The sequence below is a fragment of the Lycorma delicatula genome, chromosome 1 (assembly GCF_047948215.1).
Source record: "Lycorma delicatula isolate Av1 chromosome 1, ASM4794821v1, whole genome shotgun sequence".
NCBI lineage: Eukaryota > Metazoa > Arthropoda > Insecta > Hemiptera > Fulgoridae > Lycorma > Lycorma delicatula.
Window position 1 is genome coordinate 94398222 of NC_134455.1, and position 17475 is coordinate 94415696.

The 17475-nt window shown below is 28.5% G+C and overlaps 1 protein-coding gene across 1 annotated transcript in view; it reads left to right on the plus strand.

Annotated features, from left to right (window-relative positions):
• Dpp10 (Dipeptidyl peptidase 10) overlaps positions 1–14408 on the plus strand; it is a 302886-nt gene extending 288478 nt beyond the window's left edge. The window contains exons 17-18 of the mRNA XM_075354128.1: positions 9410–9621; positions 14259–14408. Coding sequence (XP_075210243.1) covers positions 9410–9621; positions 14259–14408 — 362 coding nt within the window. The remainder of the gene's footprint in view (positions 1–9409; positions 9622–14258) is intronic.
• Positions 14409–17475: the final 3067 nt, after the last annotated feature.

A 17475-nucleotide genomic window follows, 5' to 3' on the forward strand; every position in this document is an offset into this window, starting at 1 on the left:
AATCTTTATATAATTTAATATTTTTTTCCAAAAAAAAATCTGGATGTATTAAGATTATACAAATATTAAAAATTTAATAAATTTAATTTGTGAGCATGTCACATTGTAGTATAATATGTTAAGATATTGCCAATCAAATTTTTGATTATGATTATGTGTATTTTAAAGAGAAAAAATTATCCAAAATAATGAGGGTAACTGGTTTATTAATAAGAATTGTACATTTATAGTATCTTGATCTGAGATGAAATAAAACTGGTCCAGGTGGTACTTTGAAATTTAGCGTTCTCTTTTATTAACATAGTATTTTTGTTATTTATAATAAGACCATTTGCTAATGGTCTTATAGTAAACTTATAGTAAACTTGAAATTCCTGTCTTCCAGCTGGAGATAAGACCACTGTTTACATATGACATGCAGTTATAGTTATCAACCTTTTTTTGACAAAGGAATCTGTAACATGTGAAAAATACTAGGAATTAAAAGGGATTCAAACCCAGAACCTTCCAGATTTAATGCAGTAGCACTATTAATCTGCTATAGAGATATGATTGTAAATTTATTATTTTAAATTTCTTCCTTATGCTTTTTTGATAAAGTAATGTAGAAATTGTTTTTTCATAATAAATAACATTGAAAGTTTACCTTATAGTAATTATATTTTTTTATTCATAATATCCAGAATAAAAAGTGTTGTATTTTTTTTTAATTTCATACACATCAAATTCAAAATGTTCATCCATTTTTACACTTTCTTTGTCAATAAAATCTACCATAATCTCAATAACTGGATCAAATTTCTTTGGATTTACCTTTCTTTGTTCAAATATATAAGTAATATATTGTTCACATGTAGCGTAATTAAATGTATCACATTGCATTTTCAGAAATAATTGTTTTAATTCATCATATGGAATTAATTGATTTCCACATTTATATAAAAAATATAAAAAAAATGGTTTGTAAATACCTTTATCTGGAATATTCTCACAAACTCTTAAAAAATGACGACATGCAGCTGCTTCAGCGTAATAATTTTTTCTTATATAAATGTTATCTTCACATATTTCCTGTTTTTTAAACATGTTTAATTGCAAATTCAGATTGCATAAAATAAAATTTAAGAAATTAAATATTTATTTAATGTTCTTTAATAATATCAAATTTATTTAATAATTTCTCTATTATAACATTTATATTCATAACTGCTGTTCTTTGCTGAAAATAATATTGCCTAAAATTTCTTCTTTTTAAAAAAAAAAATATATTGTGGGTTTAAATGTTCTATTTTTGGAAAAAAATATCGCTAAATTTAATTATAATGTAATGTTACATAAGAATAATAATACTGCACTATATTTTACAGTGAATATTACAAGACTTTTACAATCAAAAGTTAATTTTATTATCATTCAATTATTAGTTCTTTATTTCATTACTTCTATCTTTAATAAATTTTTACATTACTAAGGATAGTTGTGAAATGTTGAAAAAAAATTTACTTATATATTGAAAATAAGATGATAATTCTGGTAAAATATATTTTTTTCTTTTTCATTTGTGAATATTTTAGACTATGTTTTGTCTACTTGATCAAAATTAAAAAAAAATTATATTAAAAAAATAAACAAAAAATTTGTGAAACAGCTGAGAATTATTAATATGTTCTTCTGTCATGGGTATCTTCTATTTTATTTCTGTGATAAGAATTTTTTTGTTAAATAAAATAATAAATAATTTTATTTCTTTAGTTAAGTAATCTAGTTTTTTTTTTGTGGTTTAAATTTGATTCATTAATATTAATCTTTCTACTGTCAATTAAACAAATCTGGTTCATTTATCGCTAACTGGTTACCATGGAAGATAGACAAACAACGTAGTCATTATATAAATAAACTTCATATCATGTAGTGAATGAATATATTTTGATGTGCAAAGAATGAAATTATATTTAAACATTTTATTTAAATAGTGTTGCTCATATTTATTATAAACTTATGCATTACATCTACGTACAAAATATTAGTTAGGTACAAGGATTAATTTAATAAAATTATAAAGCGTGTACAAGTTTTTAAATCACTTAATTAAGTGTAATTGAATTATGTACTTATAAAACAATAGGCCTTCTATATTTGTAATACTGATTTACATAATTTTTTTTTTACTGTAATTTAGTAATGGATGAATACCTTGCTGAAAAAGAAAAAAAGTACCACAAACTTAATTTAGAACTTGAGAGGAGAACAAAAGAACTAATGAAAGATGTCGAATCTGTATGTGAAAAGATGAATTTAAACTTTTCAGAAACTCATACGAATGGATGTAGTGAAGGTAAAACTACTGAAAAATTTGTTGGCGATGAAAAATTGTGTGATAATTTAAATAAAGAAAAATATACTTTAAAGTCATTTGTGAATAATACACAGATAAAGAAGTATGATAATAAAAGACCTCATTCATTTGCTGGACTAATAGCAGATAAATATGTTAATAAAAGACCACATTCTTTTGCTGGATTAATAGGTGATAATTCTGAAGTTTTTTCTGAGAAATCTGAATCCTGCACATTTCTTAAAACCAAGACATACCTACTTCAGAATGAACTGCATGAAGTAAAATGTTTATATTCAGAGAAGGTGAAAGAGCATTCAAATTTACTTGCAGAATTAAAAAAAATTGAAAAAGAATTAAGCGAATCAAAAATATCTCTATTAAAAATGAAAGATTTAAAAGAGACATGTGAAAGAAATTATGAACTTGTAGTAAATAAACTTAAAATACATCAAAATAAAAATAAATATCTGCAGGAAGAGGTTAATTCTTTAAATAGGGAATTAAGCCACACAAAGAAAAAGGATGCTCAACAATTGAAACAGTTATTAGGGGAAATAGAAAGATTAAATAACAGCTTAACAAAAAAAGTAGAAAATAATAAATTTCTGAGAGATGATATTAAAAAAAATGAAATTACAAAATCACAAAAAGATAATCAATCAGCAGAAGCAATAATTCTGTTGAAAAAACAATTGCAGCTTGTTGCAAACCTAAAAAAACAGAAATATATTCTTGAAACTATTAATCCAGTTAAACTTAGTGAATCAAAATTTTTGAAAATATTTAATTTTGAACCATAAGATTTATTAAAGAATTTTTCAATAAAATTTTACACTAGTTTTTATTTGTTTCAGTGCAAATTTTAATATACTATTTATATTACTGTGAAACACAGAAATTCAACTAAATCATAAATTTTATTATATAGTAACAGGACATAGGTAGGTTCAATGATAAAACATTGTTTTTATGAAGTAGGCAAGTGTTAAAAAATGCCTTAGGTAATTGAATTTTTTTACATTTTACGGTATTTTATGAGCAAGAAATTTTTGTTATACCTTCAACACAATATTGTTAGGAAGTGCATTCAGACAAACAAGTGCATTCAAACAATTTCTCCATTTATTTACAGGCCATACACATTTGCTTAACAAACAATATGAGATGATTTTACACTTGTGGCAAAATGCTGCAGAATGAAAACAGAAAAGAAAGTAAACAAAAGGCTTTTATTTTATATCCTCGCATATAAAAAAATGTTGCTAGATTACTAATATTTGAAATTCTTGGCATGGAAGACTTTCAAAGCTTCAGTTGGTTTACTAATATCATGTTGTTAGAAAATGTTCTGGAATACTACATTAAGTATTGATGAAACTATGAATGATAGATCTTTAAATCAATTTTAACTAAATAGAAAACTGTGATGTCATACATATTTTCAAGACTTAACAACAATTATGTAGGTTTTGCTTGACTGTATATAATGTTCTATTTAACCAGTGAATACATTCTTGAAATGTAGGTTATATTGCTTTATTTTCTAGTGTTTAAAGAATTTCTTTATGTATATGAACATTTTATGTATTGAACATTATGTATATGAACTTGTAATATTGTTTATTTAATTATGTAAAATTTAGACTGCTACAATGCATTGTAAAGCAAATATGTTTTATTAAAAGGCCATCATGATTTAATTACACAGAGAAATAAGTAATATTCAAATTATGCTAATATAACCTCAAAGTGCCAGGTATGGGACAGCAGGACTAAAAATCCTCCCAGAAAGTGTTAAATTGATATTGATGGATGAAAATCAGAAATTTCTCTTAAGTAATTTGTGTATAGTTAACAAAAATTAAAATTTATTCAAAAAACTGAAATCATTAAGTGAAGTATTAAAAAAGGCTAAAATTTAAAATATTCTGCAAAAAGTACATTGGAAGTTTATAATGAAATTTCCCTATTTTGAGGTTACATATAATGAATGCATTGTTGCACAATAGAAAATTAAATCGTCCAGTCTTAATGGCTACTGCACAAAGCACCTGAGGATGAGGAATCATCAGTTGGGGCAGTTGAAATTAATATATACTTGATTACTTGTATTGACATAACTTGTATTTGAGATTAACTTGTTACTTCCTTTCTAAATAAAATTACAAATGTTTGGTCTGGATTATTTTAAAAACATATACAAAGGTTTACAAACTAGTAATTTGTAACTTTGCAATGATATATGTAAATTTCTATGTAACTTGGCTGAGTAAAAATTATGTGACATAGAATTTTTCCTACAGAGATAAGTTTTGTCTGTATGGAGAGATGTATTATGAAAGTATTGCACTTTTTGTACACAACCATTTTGAATTTATTTCAGTTTCTCTTACAACAGTAGGAAAGATATAATATATGCTATATTTTATCAAATTCATTTTTGACAGGACACATGTAATGACCTAATATGTACGGATGCTTGTTATTTGATCATGAGTTGAGTTTTGAGACTATATCTCAACTTATTTGAAAAAAATGAACTGTGTTTCTTTTTTCCTTTGTTATGAATTGTGCTATTTCTGCATTGATAATCATGCACTACAGTGTGTTTTATTCTTTTATTCTGCATTAGATATAAAAGTCATATGATTTTATTTTTTAAATACAAGGTATGAGTATGTTGCGCAAGATATGTTTCTAATTCTGTACATTTATTCTATTAGAAAAATTACTTCATAATTTTAAAGCTTAATTTGTGTAGTAAGGATATATTGTTTTTTTATTGAAAACTTCATTTATTTATTTTTAAATAAATAAAGATTAAAGTGCACGAACTCATCATTATTGTTAAAAGAATGTTTTTAACAAAACCTTATAACTGAATATTTCTACATAAAATGGCCCATAAAAACTGTTAATATTTTTTAAATGAAATAATACAAATCAGTAATGTATAAAAATAACAAATCAATTCCCAAATATTTTTTTTAAATGATTTATTTTTCTGTAAATTATGAAAATAGTATGAAATTTAAAAGTGAATTTATAAAGTAATGTTTAAAAAAATCTTATGATGGGGGAGAAGTAAAATAACAAAGTTCATTGTGAGGTTTTTACAACAACTGGATTTTATCTTGCTCATATTTTTAAGATATTCAAATTATTTACTTATATATTAAAATTATGCTTTTATTCCTGAAATAGATGTCCCTGTAATTTAATTTTGAAATCTATATTTGTTATTTTATTTGTAAGACCCAAGATACAATTATTTGTGAATAAATTTTTTTTGTCACTAGCTTTTTTTTCTCCCTACTTCCCCGGACCGGGTATCCATTCAAGTATGCGCAGCCCGGGAAAGTGTCCTTTAAACTCAAAGGAGGCCTCCCCACCCGCCGGCTGTACGTCCGGCACAGCAGGTCAGCCTCCCCGGTTGGATCTTTTGTTTTAATGTGCCTGCCTCAAGCCCTCCCGACAGAGAACCAGGCCTGACAAAGCCGTCCCTAGCCCCCGCCGAGGGAACCGGGTCTCTGACTTTTCATTACCCAGTTGTTATGATCCCCAAAGGAATGATCTACTCCTCATAGCTGCTTGCCTTAACGAAAACTACTAAGTTACCACGGGGCCTCAATGGCCTCTTAAAAGGCTACATCATCTTTAGCCTTTAGCACTATCTTGGCAAACTCCTCCATTTTGTTCCAATTGTCAGTGGATCGCAGGAGAAAAAGAAGCAGATTCTCCGGATTTAATTCTTGCAGCCCTGCATGTCGTCTATGTATAGTCCATCTATTACAGTGGAACAGAGTATGTTCGGCAGTATCCGAATCCTGGCAGAACATGCAAATAGGTGCTGGTCTTCTACTGAATCGATGTAAAAAATATTCAAAGCTACCATGCCCAGAAAGTATTTGAGTAAGATAATAACCAACCTCCCCATGTCCTCTTAACAAGCCACATGCCCGAGTCGGGTATCAATCTCTTGGTCCAGGTAGCTTTAGTGGAAAGATTCCATCTGTCCTGCCATATGCGCCTGATGTTGGCTTGGGCTTCTTGTTTTGGCATGCCACGATACCTAAGTGATCGCTCTTTAACTAAGAGGTCGATAGGGGGAACCGATGATAATACACAAGCCGCATCGTAAGAGATAATGCGGTATGCAGAAGTGATGTTTATAAGAGCTTGCCTATGCAGAGTTCTAAGTCTTGCGACATTTCTTGCAACACAAAGTGCTTTTTCCCATATAGGTGCAGCATACAATAATACAGAGGTTAAAGTTGAGGCAATGACCCGCCGCCTAGATGCACGTGGAGCTTCATGTCCAGCCAACAATCTTGTTAAAGCCTTTGCGGTATTCTCGACCTCTTTACATTTCTGTGGAGATGAGGACTAAGCTGTAGAGCTGGGTCTATAATGACACCAAGATATTTTGTTACTGCCACACGGTCTAGTCTACGATCGCCCACGCGGAGATTTAGGTCTCTGAGTCGCCTTCTTCCAGCCAGAAAAATATAGTGACATTTATCTAAAGACAAAGATAGTTGTCGGTCCGAGAGCCAGTTATTACCCAATGTTAGCACTTCATTACCGGCAACTTCAAGGTCACGTTCAGTTTTGGCTTCAATTAATATAGCCAAATCATCGGCATAAGCAACTATTTCCGAGCCTTCAGGTAATCTCAGTCTGAGTATTCCATCAATTACTATTAGCCAAAGCAAGGGGCCTAACACAGACCCCTGCGGCACTCCTCCATGAAGCTGATATCTAAATTTACCTTCAAGCGCCTCGACCAAAGTCCACCTATCAGTAGGTTGCAGATCCAGATCCAGAGCTTGCAGCGTGGATCTATGTTTCCTGAACCCAAATTGCTTATCATGAAGCCCGTCTTTGGACTCTAATTCTTGGATAAGTCTGTTCGCTACCAAGCGCTCCGCAACCTTTCCCATATTATTGATGAGATGGCCGATAGCTAATGATTTCTTGATTGCCGGACTTCTTAGGCAGGAAAATAGTCCGTGACTCCTTCCAGCATGCGGGGAAAGTCTTGTTTTGTACTCCATAATTGGCCACGTCAGTGATTTCCCAGGGGATTATCTTCATTAATCCTTTGAGGAGGGCAGCCGGGATTCCATCCGGACCCGGACATTTTTAATCCTTCAGACCAGAAACGGCAATAGCGACCTCGTTTTGTGTAAAGCGTTTAGCTTCACAGTCTATTATATCCGTATGTCCCTCGTCATGAACAGGGAACAGGCTATGAAGATGCAGTCTGGCCGTTTCTGTAACTAGGACAGGCAAGCGGCGTGTTAGTCTCTTCATTACTATTTTGTATGCCCGTCCCCACGGGTCTGAATCGAAGTCAGCACACAACTGTTTCCAACTGCTGCAATTTGATATAACTGTCACTAGCTGCAATTTGATATACATATCCAATGGATTGAGATTTACATACAAAATATAGTTTTTTTCTAAAGATTATTTATTTGTAATTAATACAATAACAAACTACCTTTTAAACTATTATTATCTACTATCTTCATTATCCCATTAATTAAAAAAAAAAATAAAATAGGAATTTCACTGCTATGATTTTACTTTTGAAAATAAATAATTTTACTTTAAATATATTTGTTTTATTTAGTATTGATTAAAAAAGAAGTCAGACTACCAACTGTACTATATTTTTAACTATATTTTATATGATTATAAAAGATTGTAGATAAACAATGCTAATTTACTTTCCAAATTCTTGTTATAAAAATTAATTTTTTTGACTACAAACAAACAAGTAAAATCTTGTAGCTTAATTTATATTTAGTTAATGGAGAAAAATCCAGTTTTTAGCTATTTTCTAACAAAATAGTATAACATACACATACAGTTTGTACTGACACAAAACATTTTTTTTTTTTTATTCTGCAGATAGACCTTTTTTTAAGAATTTACTAAAATAAAAAGTTGGGCTTTATATGTTTTGAAAAAAAGAAACAGAATAAAAATTTTCATACTTTTTTTTTAATTTGTGATTTTTAAACAATTTCCTTCAATAAAATAATTCCAAAATGTATGTAGTTAATATTGTGTGAAAGTGTTGCAGCATGGAATTTTATTTTTATCTCTTACTCCTATCAAATTTCTGGTCATTTTGGTTAAAATTTATGTGATTTTTCTCCTTAAAGAATACATTTCATTGTTCCAAGTGCTGAAAGATTTTTTTCACAGTACTAGATTTACAAAAGAAATTAAAATATTTGATGATTTATGAATTGTTAGTTGAAAAGAAACAGTGAAGTTAATAAAAAAAGAAATGCTTTTAAAAGTTTTTATAAAGTACTCTTTATATTAACAATACTAATTTAATAAATAGTGTAGGTGATAAAATTGTGGATCTAGATATCTTTATAATTTATTTAATAAATATGAAACCTTTACAGAATGTATTACATTTAAGAAAGCAAAGGTTACAAAAGATAGCTGTTTTTTTGCATGTATCAGCTGATGTTCTTTTTAATACTAAAATTAAAGATATGCTGTCAAGATGTGAACTTTGATTCTCTTCTGCATGTAACTAATAAAAGAATTTTTATTAAACTGTTGAAATTACATTTTCCACAACTTACAGTATGGTAGTCTGTTTGAAATTGTAAAGTTGTTTTTTCCAATCAGTGCAGGAGGAACTGAAACAATAGTTTTTGTATTTTTAGATCACAGTATTGCATCCTTTGTAATACATAACTTTCTGGGCATGAAGTCAGAAGTTGAAAAATTTTGACCATGTACATAAACCACCTACTGTAATGTGTCTACTAAGTGACTTCAAAAATACATTGATAGGGCTATCTTGAGAAGTAGTAATTCTAGATATTTTTTGCTACAAATAGTTATATTTTAATTCTAATAAATTTATTTCACTCTGTTTGCATTGTCATAAGATGAAAATGTCAAAAATTATGTTTTTAACAATAAATTGTAACTGCTTGAAAGTATATACCTACGTGTGTTCTTATTATGTTCTTAGTATGTTTTTATAATGAAGTGGTGTTTTGTATAAATAATTTTTCTTCTATTTTTTAGATTCTGCATATACAGAACGTTACATGGGTATTCCAAATGTGACTGATAATTATAAGGGTTATGAAGAAGCAGATTTGACACGACATGTTGAAGGATTCAAAGATAAAATGTATTATCTTGTTCATGGAACTGCAGATGATAATGTTCACCTTCAACAATCAATGTTACTTGCTAAAGCTTTATCACAAGCTGGTATTATTTATCGCCAGCAGGTAATTTAATTTGATCAGTGAATTCATTAATAACATTTAAGTAGAGCTTAATTTAATTTATTTAGTATTTCAATCAATATGTTAATGTACCTACAAAAACGAATTACTTAGAAAACCAAAAAATGTTTATATAACCACATAAATTATAGTATAAGGATTTCAAATGTTACATGTGTTGTCTATAAATTGAGATAATGTTTTCATCAGTTTCAAAACACTATTAATGATGTTCTGGTTAATGATGACTAATCCATGTTTTAATTCAATTAGGTTGTTACTTTTAATTAAGTTTGAGTGTTTAATAATTGGAAAAATCATCTAATAAACTTTAATTCACCTTATAACAAGTTATAAAGCAAGTTACAATATAAATATAAAAATATAAAAATTATAAGTAATATAATATAAAAACAATACGAAAATTTACAAGTAAAAAAAAAATGTTTAATACCTATATATTTTAATATTACATCACTTTTACAAATGATCATAAAATTTCAGAGCTATTGCTTTTATGGTCACAGTTAATTAATATTTTTAATTATAAAAATATTAACCTCTTTTTTTTTACAAACTACTTTTCTTGCTTTTGATTTTCAATTGGTTAATATATAGAGTAAAAGAAAAAAATAATAATTTTTGCGCACAAAAGTGTATTGGGCTTGTTCGTATGCTCATAAAATGTGAATTTTATGAAGAATAAATAAAATAACATAGGATGAGGTAACAAACTCTTGCATCAGTTTTTTTCTTACTGCAGCTTAAAGCTGCTAGTTTCTTATTTTATTTCAAAAAGTTAAAAAGTAATTAGTGTAAATATTATAAAGATAATTAATTATTTATTTAATTCAAGAAAATTAAGAATTAAATAAAGGCAGAAGTGTTTCCATGCTTTTACTTGATAATTTGTTTTCAAAACTTCAAAAATACTTACAAAAGACTTTAACTACTGGAAAACTTGAAGTAAAAAACTGGACTGGAAATTTACAACTAAAAATGGGAAATCTATTAAAGAAAAATGATTATCGGTATATCTTAGGGTGACAACCTGGAATTGTAGAGGATTGGCTTGAAAACAGGAAGAACTGGTGAGATAAATAACTGCACATAAGACTGATATAGTGATGATATCAGGGATGAATAAGAAGCTTTGTGGGAGTATGAACATAGGATTGTACAGTCTTATCTATAGTGGAATTCTGAAAGAGAGAGAAGAGCCATAGCAGGAGTGGCAGTTTTAGGGGTAAATGATCACTGGATCAGGAGACTTAAGTCATATGCTTGGGACAATGAAAGGATCATGAGTTGTAGGTTCAGGATTGATAGGGGATATCTAACAGTGGTAGTGGTTTATGCTCTACAGGAAGGACAGGAAGATGTTTCAGAAGAGTTCTATAGGGAATTGCAGCAAGTGATAGATCCATTGAATAAGAATGATTACTTGTTGATAGGAGGTGATCTAAATGCAAGAGTAGGGAACCAACCTATTAGTGATATACACTTGGACTAGTAGAGGATACAAGTCACTTATTGATTATTTCTTGGCTAATGAAAGACTGTCAAAGTTGCTTCATGATGTTAAAGCCTTTAGAGATATCAGCTCTGATCATTATCTGGTACGTGGCGAAGTAGCTTTGACACAGAAATGGTTTAAGGCTAACCTGGAAAAAGCAAAATGTAGGACACAGGAATGGAAGAAACACCTTCTGATCGATCTCTCTAAAAGATCTTTGTACCAAAATCGTGTATGGGCTCATCTCAAGGATACCATATGTTTGGATGTAAATGATGTAGAAAAAGAATGGATGAATATTAAAACAGTAATTGAAAGATTGGCATTTGAAGCTTTGAATATGAGGAATAAGTTTGTGAAGAAGAGAGGATTATAGATCTGGAATGACCTTGAAAGAGAAATTAATAAGTAAAATCAATTTCACCTAAAGTGGCTTTTAATGCAATCAGAGATTGATAAAGAGCAATATCAAACTCAAGCAAGGAAGACAAAAGCATTAGTGAGAAAAGCTAAACGAGAATCTTGGGATGGATATGTTGCCAGCATAGAACATGATCTTCATGGAGGCAGAGTAAGGCTTATAAAATAAGCAGAGTTATGAAACATCTCAATACACATGTATGAGACTGAGCAGGAATTTACTCTGTTGGTGTTGAGAAACAGTTGGAATATTGTCGACAATATTGGTCAATGGACATAGAAGTTCATCCAATTGATGATCTGTGGCTACTCATACCTGGCATAGACAATAAAGACCTTAAGGAATTGTAAACAGCTCTTGCTTGTAGTCATAATAATACAACACCAGGAATGGACAACTTGAAAATGGAATGGTTTAAAAATGCACCACTGGAATTGCATGTTTAATTAGCAAGTTTCGTTGACTTATGCTAGAAGCAGAGAAGAATACCAGAGGAATGGAGGGACGCATTGGTGGTACCTATTTTTAAGAGAGGTAATAGAGAAGATCTTAGTAATTGTAGAGAGTAAGTTTGTTAAATTCTGGTTATAAGTTATTTTCGTTGATTTTGATTAATTGAATTAGACCCATTGTAGAGACTGTGCTGCTGGAAGAACAAACTGGTTTCCAGAAGGGACATTCATGCACGGATAATATCTTTGTTTTAAAACAGATTATAGAGAATAGAAGAGAATTTAACTGCAGTACTTATATAGTGTTTATTGATTATGAAAAGACCTTTGATAGAGTATTGAGAGGTAAATTACGGAATATAATGGTAGAAAGAGGAATTCCTTTACAAATTGTTGAGATACTGAAAACTTTATACCGAGACACAAAAGTAGCGGTTAGATTGCAAAATGGAAAGGTTGAATATAGGAAGGTGAACATGGACGTAAGACAAGGGTAATGGAATTTCACCGATATTCTTTGATATTTATTTAGATTATGCCATTAGAGAATGGAAAAGTAGGTTAAGAATATTAAAAATTGATGATGATATTTATCAGAATAATTTTATAATGACACTTTTGTTTGCCAAATGATTAAGTTATTATATCTAACAGAGAAGAACATCTGCAGTTTGAATTGAATAACAGTCAAAGAATATAATTTTAATATTTTGCCAGGTAAAATGGTTGCCATGGCCTTTTATGGATTAATTCTGCTGTGATGTAAATTAGTAGTGGAAGATAAAATCATTGATCAAGTGAATGAATTTAAATTTCTGGGTTGCAGTATATCACCTTTTGTGGAAACGGATGTAAAAAATAAGATAGCCAAGTTTATTAAAATATGTAGTACTACTAGAAGAACATTACATGGCAGGGTGAAGAATGGTACAATGATGAAACTTTGTAAAAGCATAGCTGTTTCAGTTAGTCTGTATGGTAGTGAAACATGGGTTTTGACATCAGCTGATAAAAGCTGATTATTATATGTAAGCTATTACAGGCTGCTGAAATGTGTTTTTTTAAATCTGTTATAGGAATTACTGAAGGGATAGAGTATGAAATGACAAAGTGCAACAACAGCTGAATATTTTCAACTTAATGACAAAATTATTGAGTATAGAAATAATTGGGAACAACATATGGATTGAATGGATAGTAGTTGTTTCCCCAAGAAGATAATGTAGTACAGTTCGGTGAGATACAGGAGTATTGGAAGACCCAAGAAGAGATGGGAAGAAAATTGATTTTAAGTTTGCAACAGGTTGAAAGGCCTAAGACTTGAAGTAGATGATGATGATCTTCAAAAATAGGGAATTCTTCAATTACACTCACAGTTATTTGCATTGTTGTACATTATAGCATACATCCATTTATATCAGTGAAACAGTCAGACTCTACCATGTTCTTTGATTACCGACAATTCTATAAAATGATTAAATTTCTAGAAATTTTGCATGTTATATTCACATTTGTGAAACTAGTTTAGTTACTTTTGTCATATTTTTATTATTAAATATGATTACTCAAAAACCAAATTTTTTATAGAAGGTATTTTAATTAAAAACAAAAAAATTTTTGTTGTACTAAAAAGATTTTTAGTAGTCCAACATCGTAAGTAGAAAGAAAAATTTTAACTTTTGGTTAAATAAAAGTTAAAAGATGGAGTAAATTCTGAAAAAATATATTCTCTCGGGAAAATAGAATAATAAAAGAAAAAAAACAGTAAAATTTTTGCCATTTATTTTTTTCAGTAGAATTCATCATATTAGTAAATAAACTATACTTTTATACATTCTTTTGAAATGTAAATTTTTACCCATCACCCTTCAAGCCAATCTGAGGAAAACTTTTTGCCATTGCTATAGTTTTTAGAAAACTTAAGTAAGTACCTAATTAAAGAAAGCAGCTTTCAATTTGCAAAAAGTAAGAAATTTTAACATTTTTGTGGTGTAAGGTAAAATTTTACTCTATCACATAGAGAAAAATACCGATTAGAGTTTAAAAGAATCTTAGAATTTTAGTTTTGTGTGTAGTCATGAACCATCAATTTTTTTCAGACCATGATGCTGACTGTTGGTAAGTTTTTATTCAGCACATGAAGATGTATTGATATTTTTTATACATATCATTTTACAAGATGGATTGTATAATTTGAACATCTTTATAACTAATTTCAATTAATAATAACACTTTATTAATTTTTTTTCAGATATATCCTGATGAAAGTCACAGTTTAAGCGGAGTAAAAAGGCATTTATATAGATCGATGGCAAATTTCCTAGATGACTGCTTTCGTAAAAGAGTTCCCCCCGAATTAAAGGCAGGTCTCCGAAATGGAGGTGCATCTTTAGATCAGTGACCCTCAGATTAGATTTAAGTGTATTTTAATTAGAAATCAATTCTTTTCTTCTTATGTGAGTCAAATAGAAATAATGTAATATAATAATAAGTATTTTCAATCTGAGAAATCATTGTCTTTAGATTAGTAATTTTTTAATTCTTTCTCCTAATCTAAAGATATTAGTTTCATTGTAGTGGGATCAGTAGATAATGCTGTGATAGCTAGATAAACACTATGAATCTACTGTCCAAGATCTTCCCACATTTCACAGTAAAATTTTCAAACATTATCATTCACTTTTTTATTTTACTTAATTACTGTATTTTATTACTCTATGAACTTCTTGCTTACATAAGTACCTGCATTCATTGAAGAAAGTGAAGTAATCAATGATTGCATCAAAAAAGATATTTTATGTATAAAATTATTCATAAAGCATAATTTTCCTAGAAATTGCACATCACATGCATATATTCATATACATACACACCACTGTGCACTAACAAAAGTTTAAAAAATTTCAGTTATTTTAGAACTTTATTCAGTATATTTTATTTATATTTTACCTATGAAAAAGACTAAAATATATTTACTTTTTTTTGAAACCCAATGTTGCTCAATTTGATTGTGATTGAAAAAAGTATAGAACTATAATTACAGTACAATTATATATTTTTAACTGAATTTATATAGATATATGCTTTATTGGTATTTGCTATCAATTGCAAAGTTTTTTAACGACTTAAGTAACTATCAGTTGCTAAAAGTTCTTTTTTTTTTAAATTTGTGCACATTTGTTATTGTAAAGTGTAATTGAATTAAATTTGTGTTAAATATTTTAGAAAAACAGCTAATTGGCTTTCTAATAATAATAATAATAAGCTAACTTCATTTGTTCCACTGTAGAACGAATAAATTACAGAGAAAGAAACCTAGACAGAAGAAATAGAATTTTATAATCACAAAAAGTAAGAGAAATTCATCATAATGAGGAATAATTTAGCACACTTTATCTATCCTTTCAATAAAGCATTATTGTATAAACTACATAAATGTCATCCCATATTTTTAATAAGGTAAACTATTTTGATTTTGTAGTCTTTTTGATAGAAAATATTACAAATTATTTATAAATACTATATATACATATAAAAATATGTTTTATATTTTTATTAATGAACAATTAGTTTCCTTTTAAATCTTTTCTGAATGGTTTCCCTTACATATGATATTAAATTCTATTTTATTGTTATTTCAATCAAAACGTTTTTCAGAACTAAGTTCTTGCAATAAATTATTTTAATTAACCCATCTTCTTTTATTTTAAACTGTACCTTTATTTTGACTTTTTAATAGTTTAATAAATAATTATATTAGTAAAAGAAAAAATCTAAAAATAGAATACATAATAAATTTTGAAAAAATAAATAAAACAATTCACTATATACTTAATCCTTCATTAAGATCTTTCTGGAGCTTTTATTCAGCTCTTTCAGTGTTGATTTTGTAGGTGGTGCTGTTGTTAATGACCATATTTTTGTGATGCGTAAGGTACTTCTTGGAATGTGTTTAAATGATTTATTAATCTGTATCATCTCTTCATTTAATATATTATATTAGTCAAATTTGCTTGTGAATTTCATATTGTTTGAATGTACAGAGTTTACGAGGGATATGCCTGTGTGTATCTTCTGTTTCTATAGTTTGATTTGGAAACAGTCTTTTTCTAATAAGTAACTTATGTATAAATGGTGAAATGTGCACCCAGTCTTCCCAATATCACTGCAGTTTGATGTATACTCATTGGTAGTTTTATTTATGAATATAAGTTTTATTTTTTACATTATTTTATGTATTGAGTTCCAGAAAGTTGAGTTGTTTGTTGATTCATATTCTATAGAGAATGATAAGTGGGGTGAACTTTAATTTGATACTGAGTGTTAGGAATGTATGTTGTTGTCTTGTATTGTCATTGAATTAGACTATAATGCTGTCAACATAGCAGTATGCTAAAAATTTAATGCCTGCCTAAATTTTTTCATTACTTGTGTTTTCAGAATGTTGTAAAATTATTTTGACCAGGAGACTAGAAATAGGTTAACCAATTGTCAAATTCTATTTGATGGGGTATTTTTTATGTGCAGTTGTACCTCAAGTTAAAATTGTTTTTTTTAAATCTCCTTTTGGTGTATTATTGTTTTTTTTCTGTTTCTCATACACTGACGGTTCCTTGCAAAAGAGATTGTTATGTTACAGAATGCAAATGTGGAGTTAAGTTGAAATTTTATATACTTAATTATGCATTGTCACTTACAGTTTTTCATTTTGTCATCTATATCATTGATAATAATATTTTACTTTGCAAAATTTTACGGTAATTTTGCAATTTTACGGTTCCTTGCAAAAGAGATTGTTATGTTACAGAATGCAAATGTGGAGTTAAGTTGAAATTTTATATACTTAATTATGCATTGTCACTTACAGTTTTTCATTTTGTCATCTATATCATTGATAATAATATTTTACTTTTCTTTAATAGTTCAAATTTTTGGATCAGTATCAAAACAACCTTGGAATGTACAAATTATATAAATTAAATTACAGCAATTATGTAAAATATCATACTTAGCAGACCAGTTGTATGTTAAAATAAATTTTCTTTAAAATATGTCCAGGCATTAAAAACAAAATCAGGTTTTTAAAATTACAAAAAATATACTATTTAACTATGCCCTGAAATGATTTGTTGGCCTTTTCAAACACAAGGTCATTGTAAGCAGCCACCTCTGCTTATAAAGGAGCTGAATAAAACTGAAAAGATTCTCCGATAGCTTTTTTGAACATTGAGAAAGTAAATAGTAGATTATACAAATTGTTTTTCTCAGAAACCTAAATATAGTTCATTGCACAACACCAAAATAAAGACTAAATTAAATGTTACATTTGGTTACTTTGTTAATGAAAACAGTTTTCAATATATAGATATTACGACCAAGAATTCAAAAATTCTTAATAATTTGATTATTAGATGAGGTAGGAAAGTAAAAACTTATTTTTTTTATTATGTTTTACTCATTATTGTTTT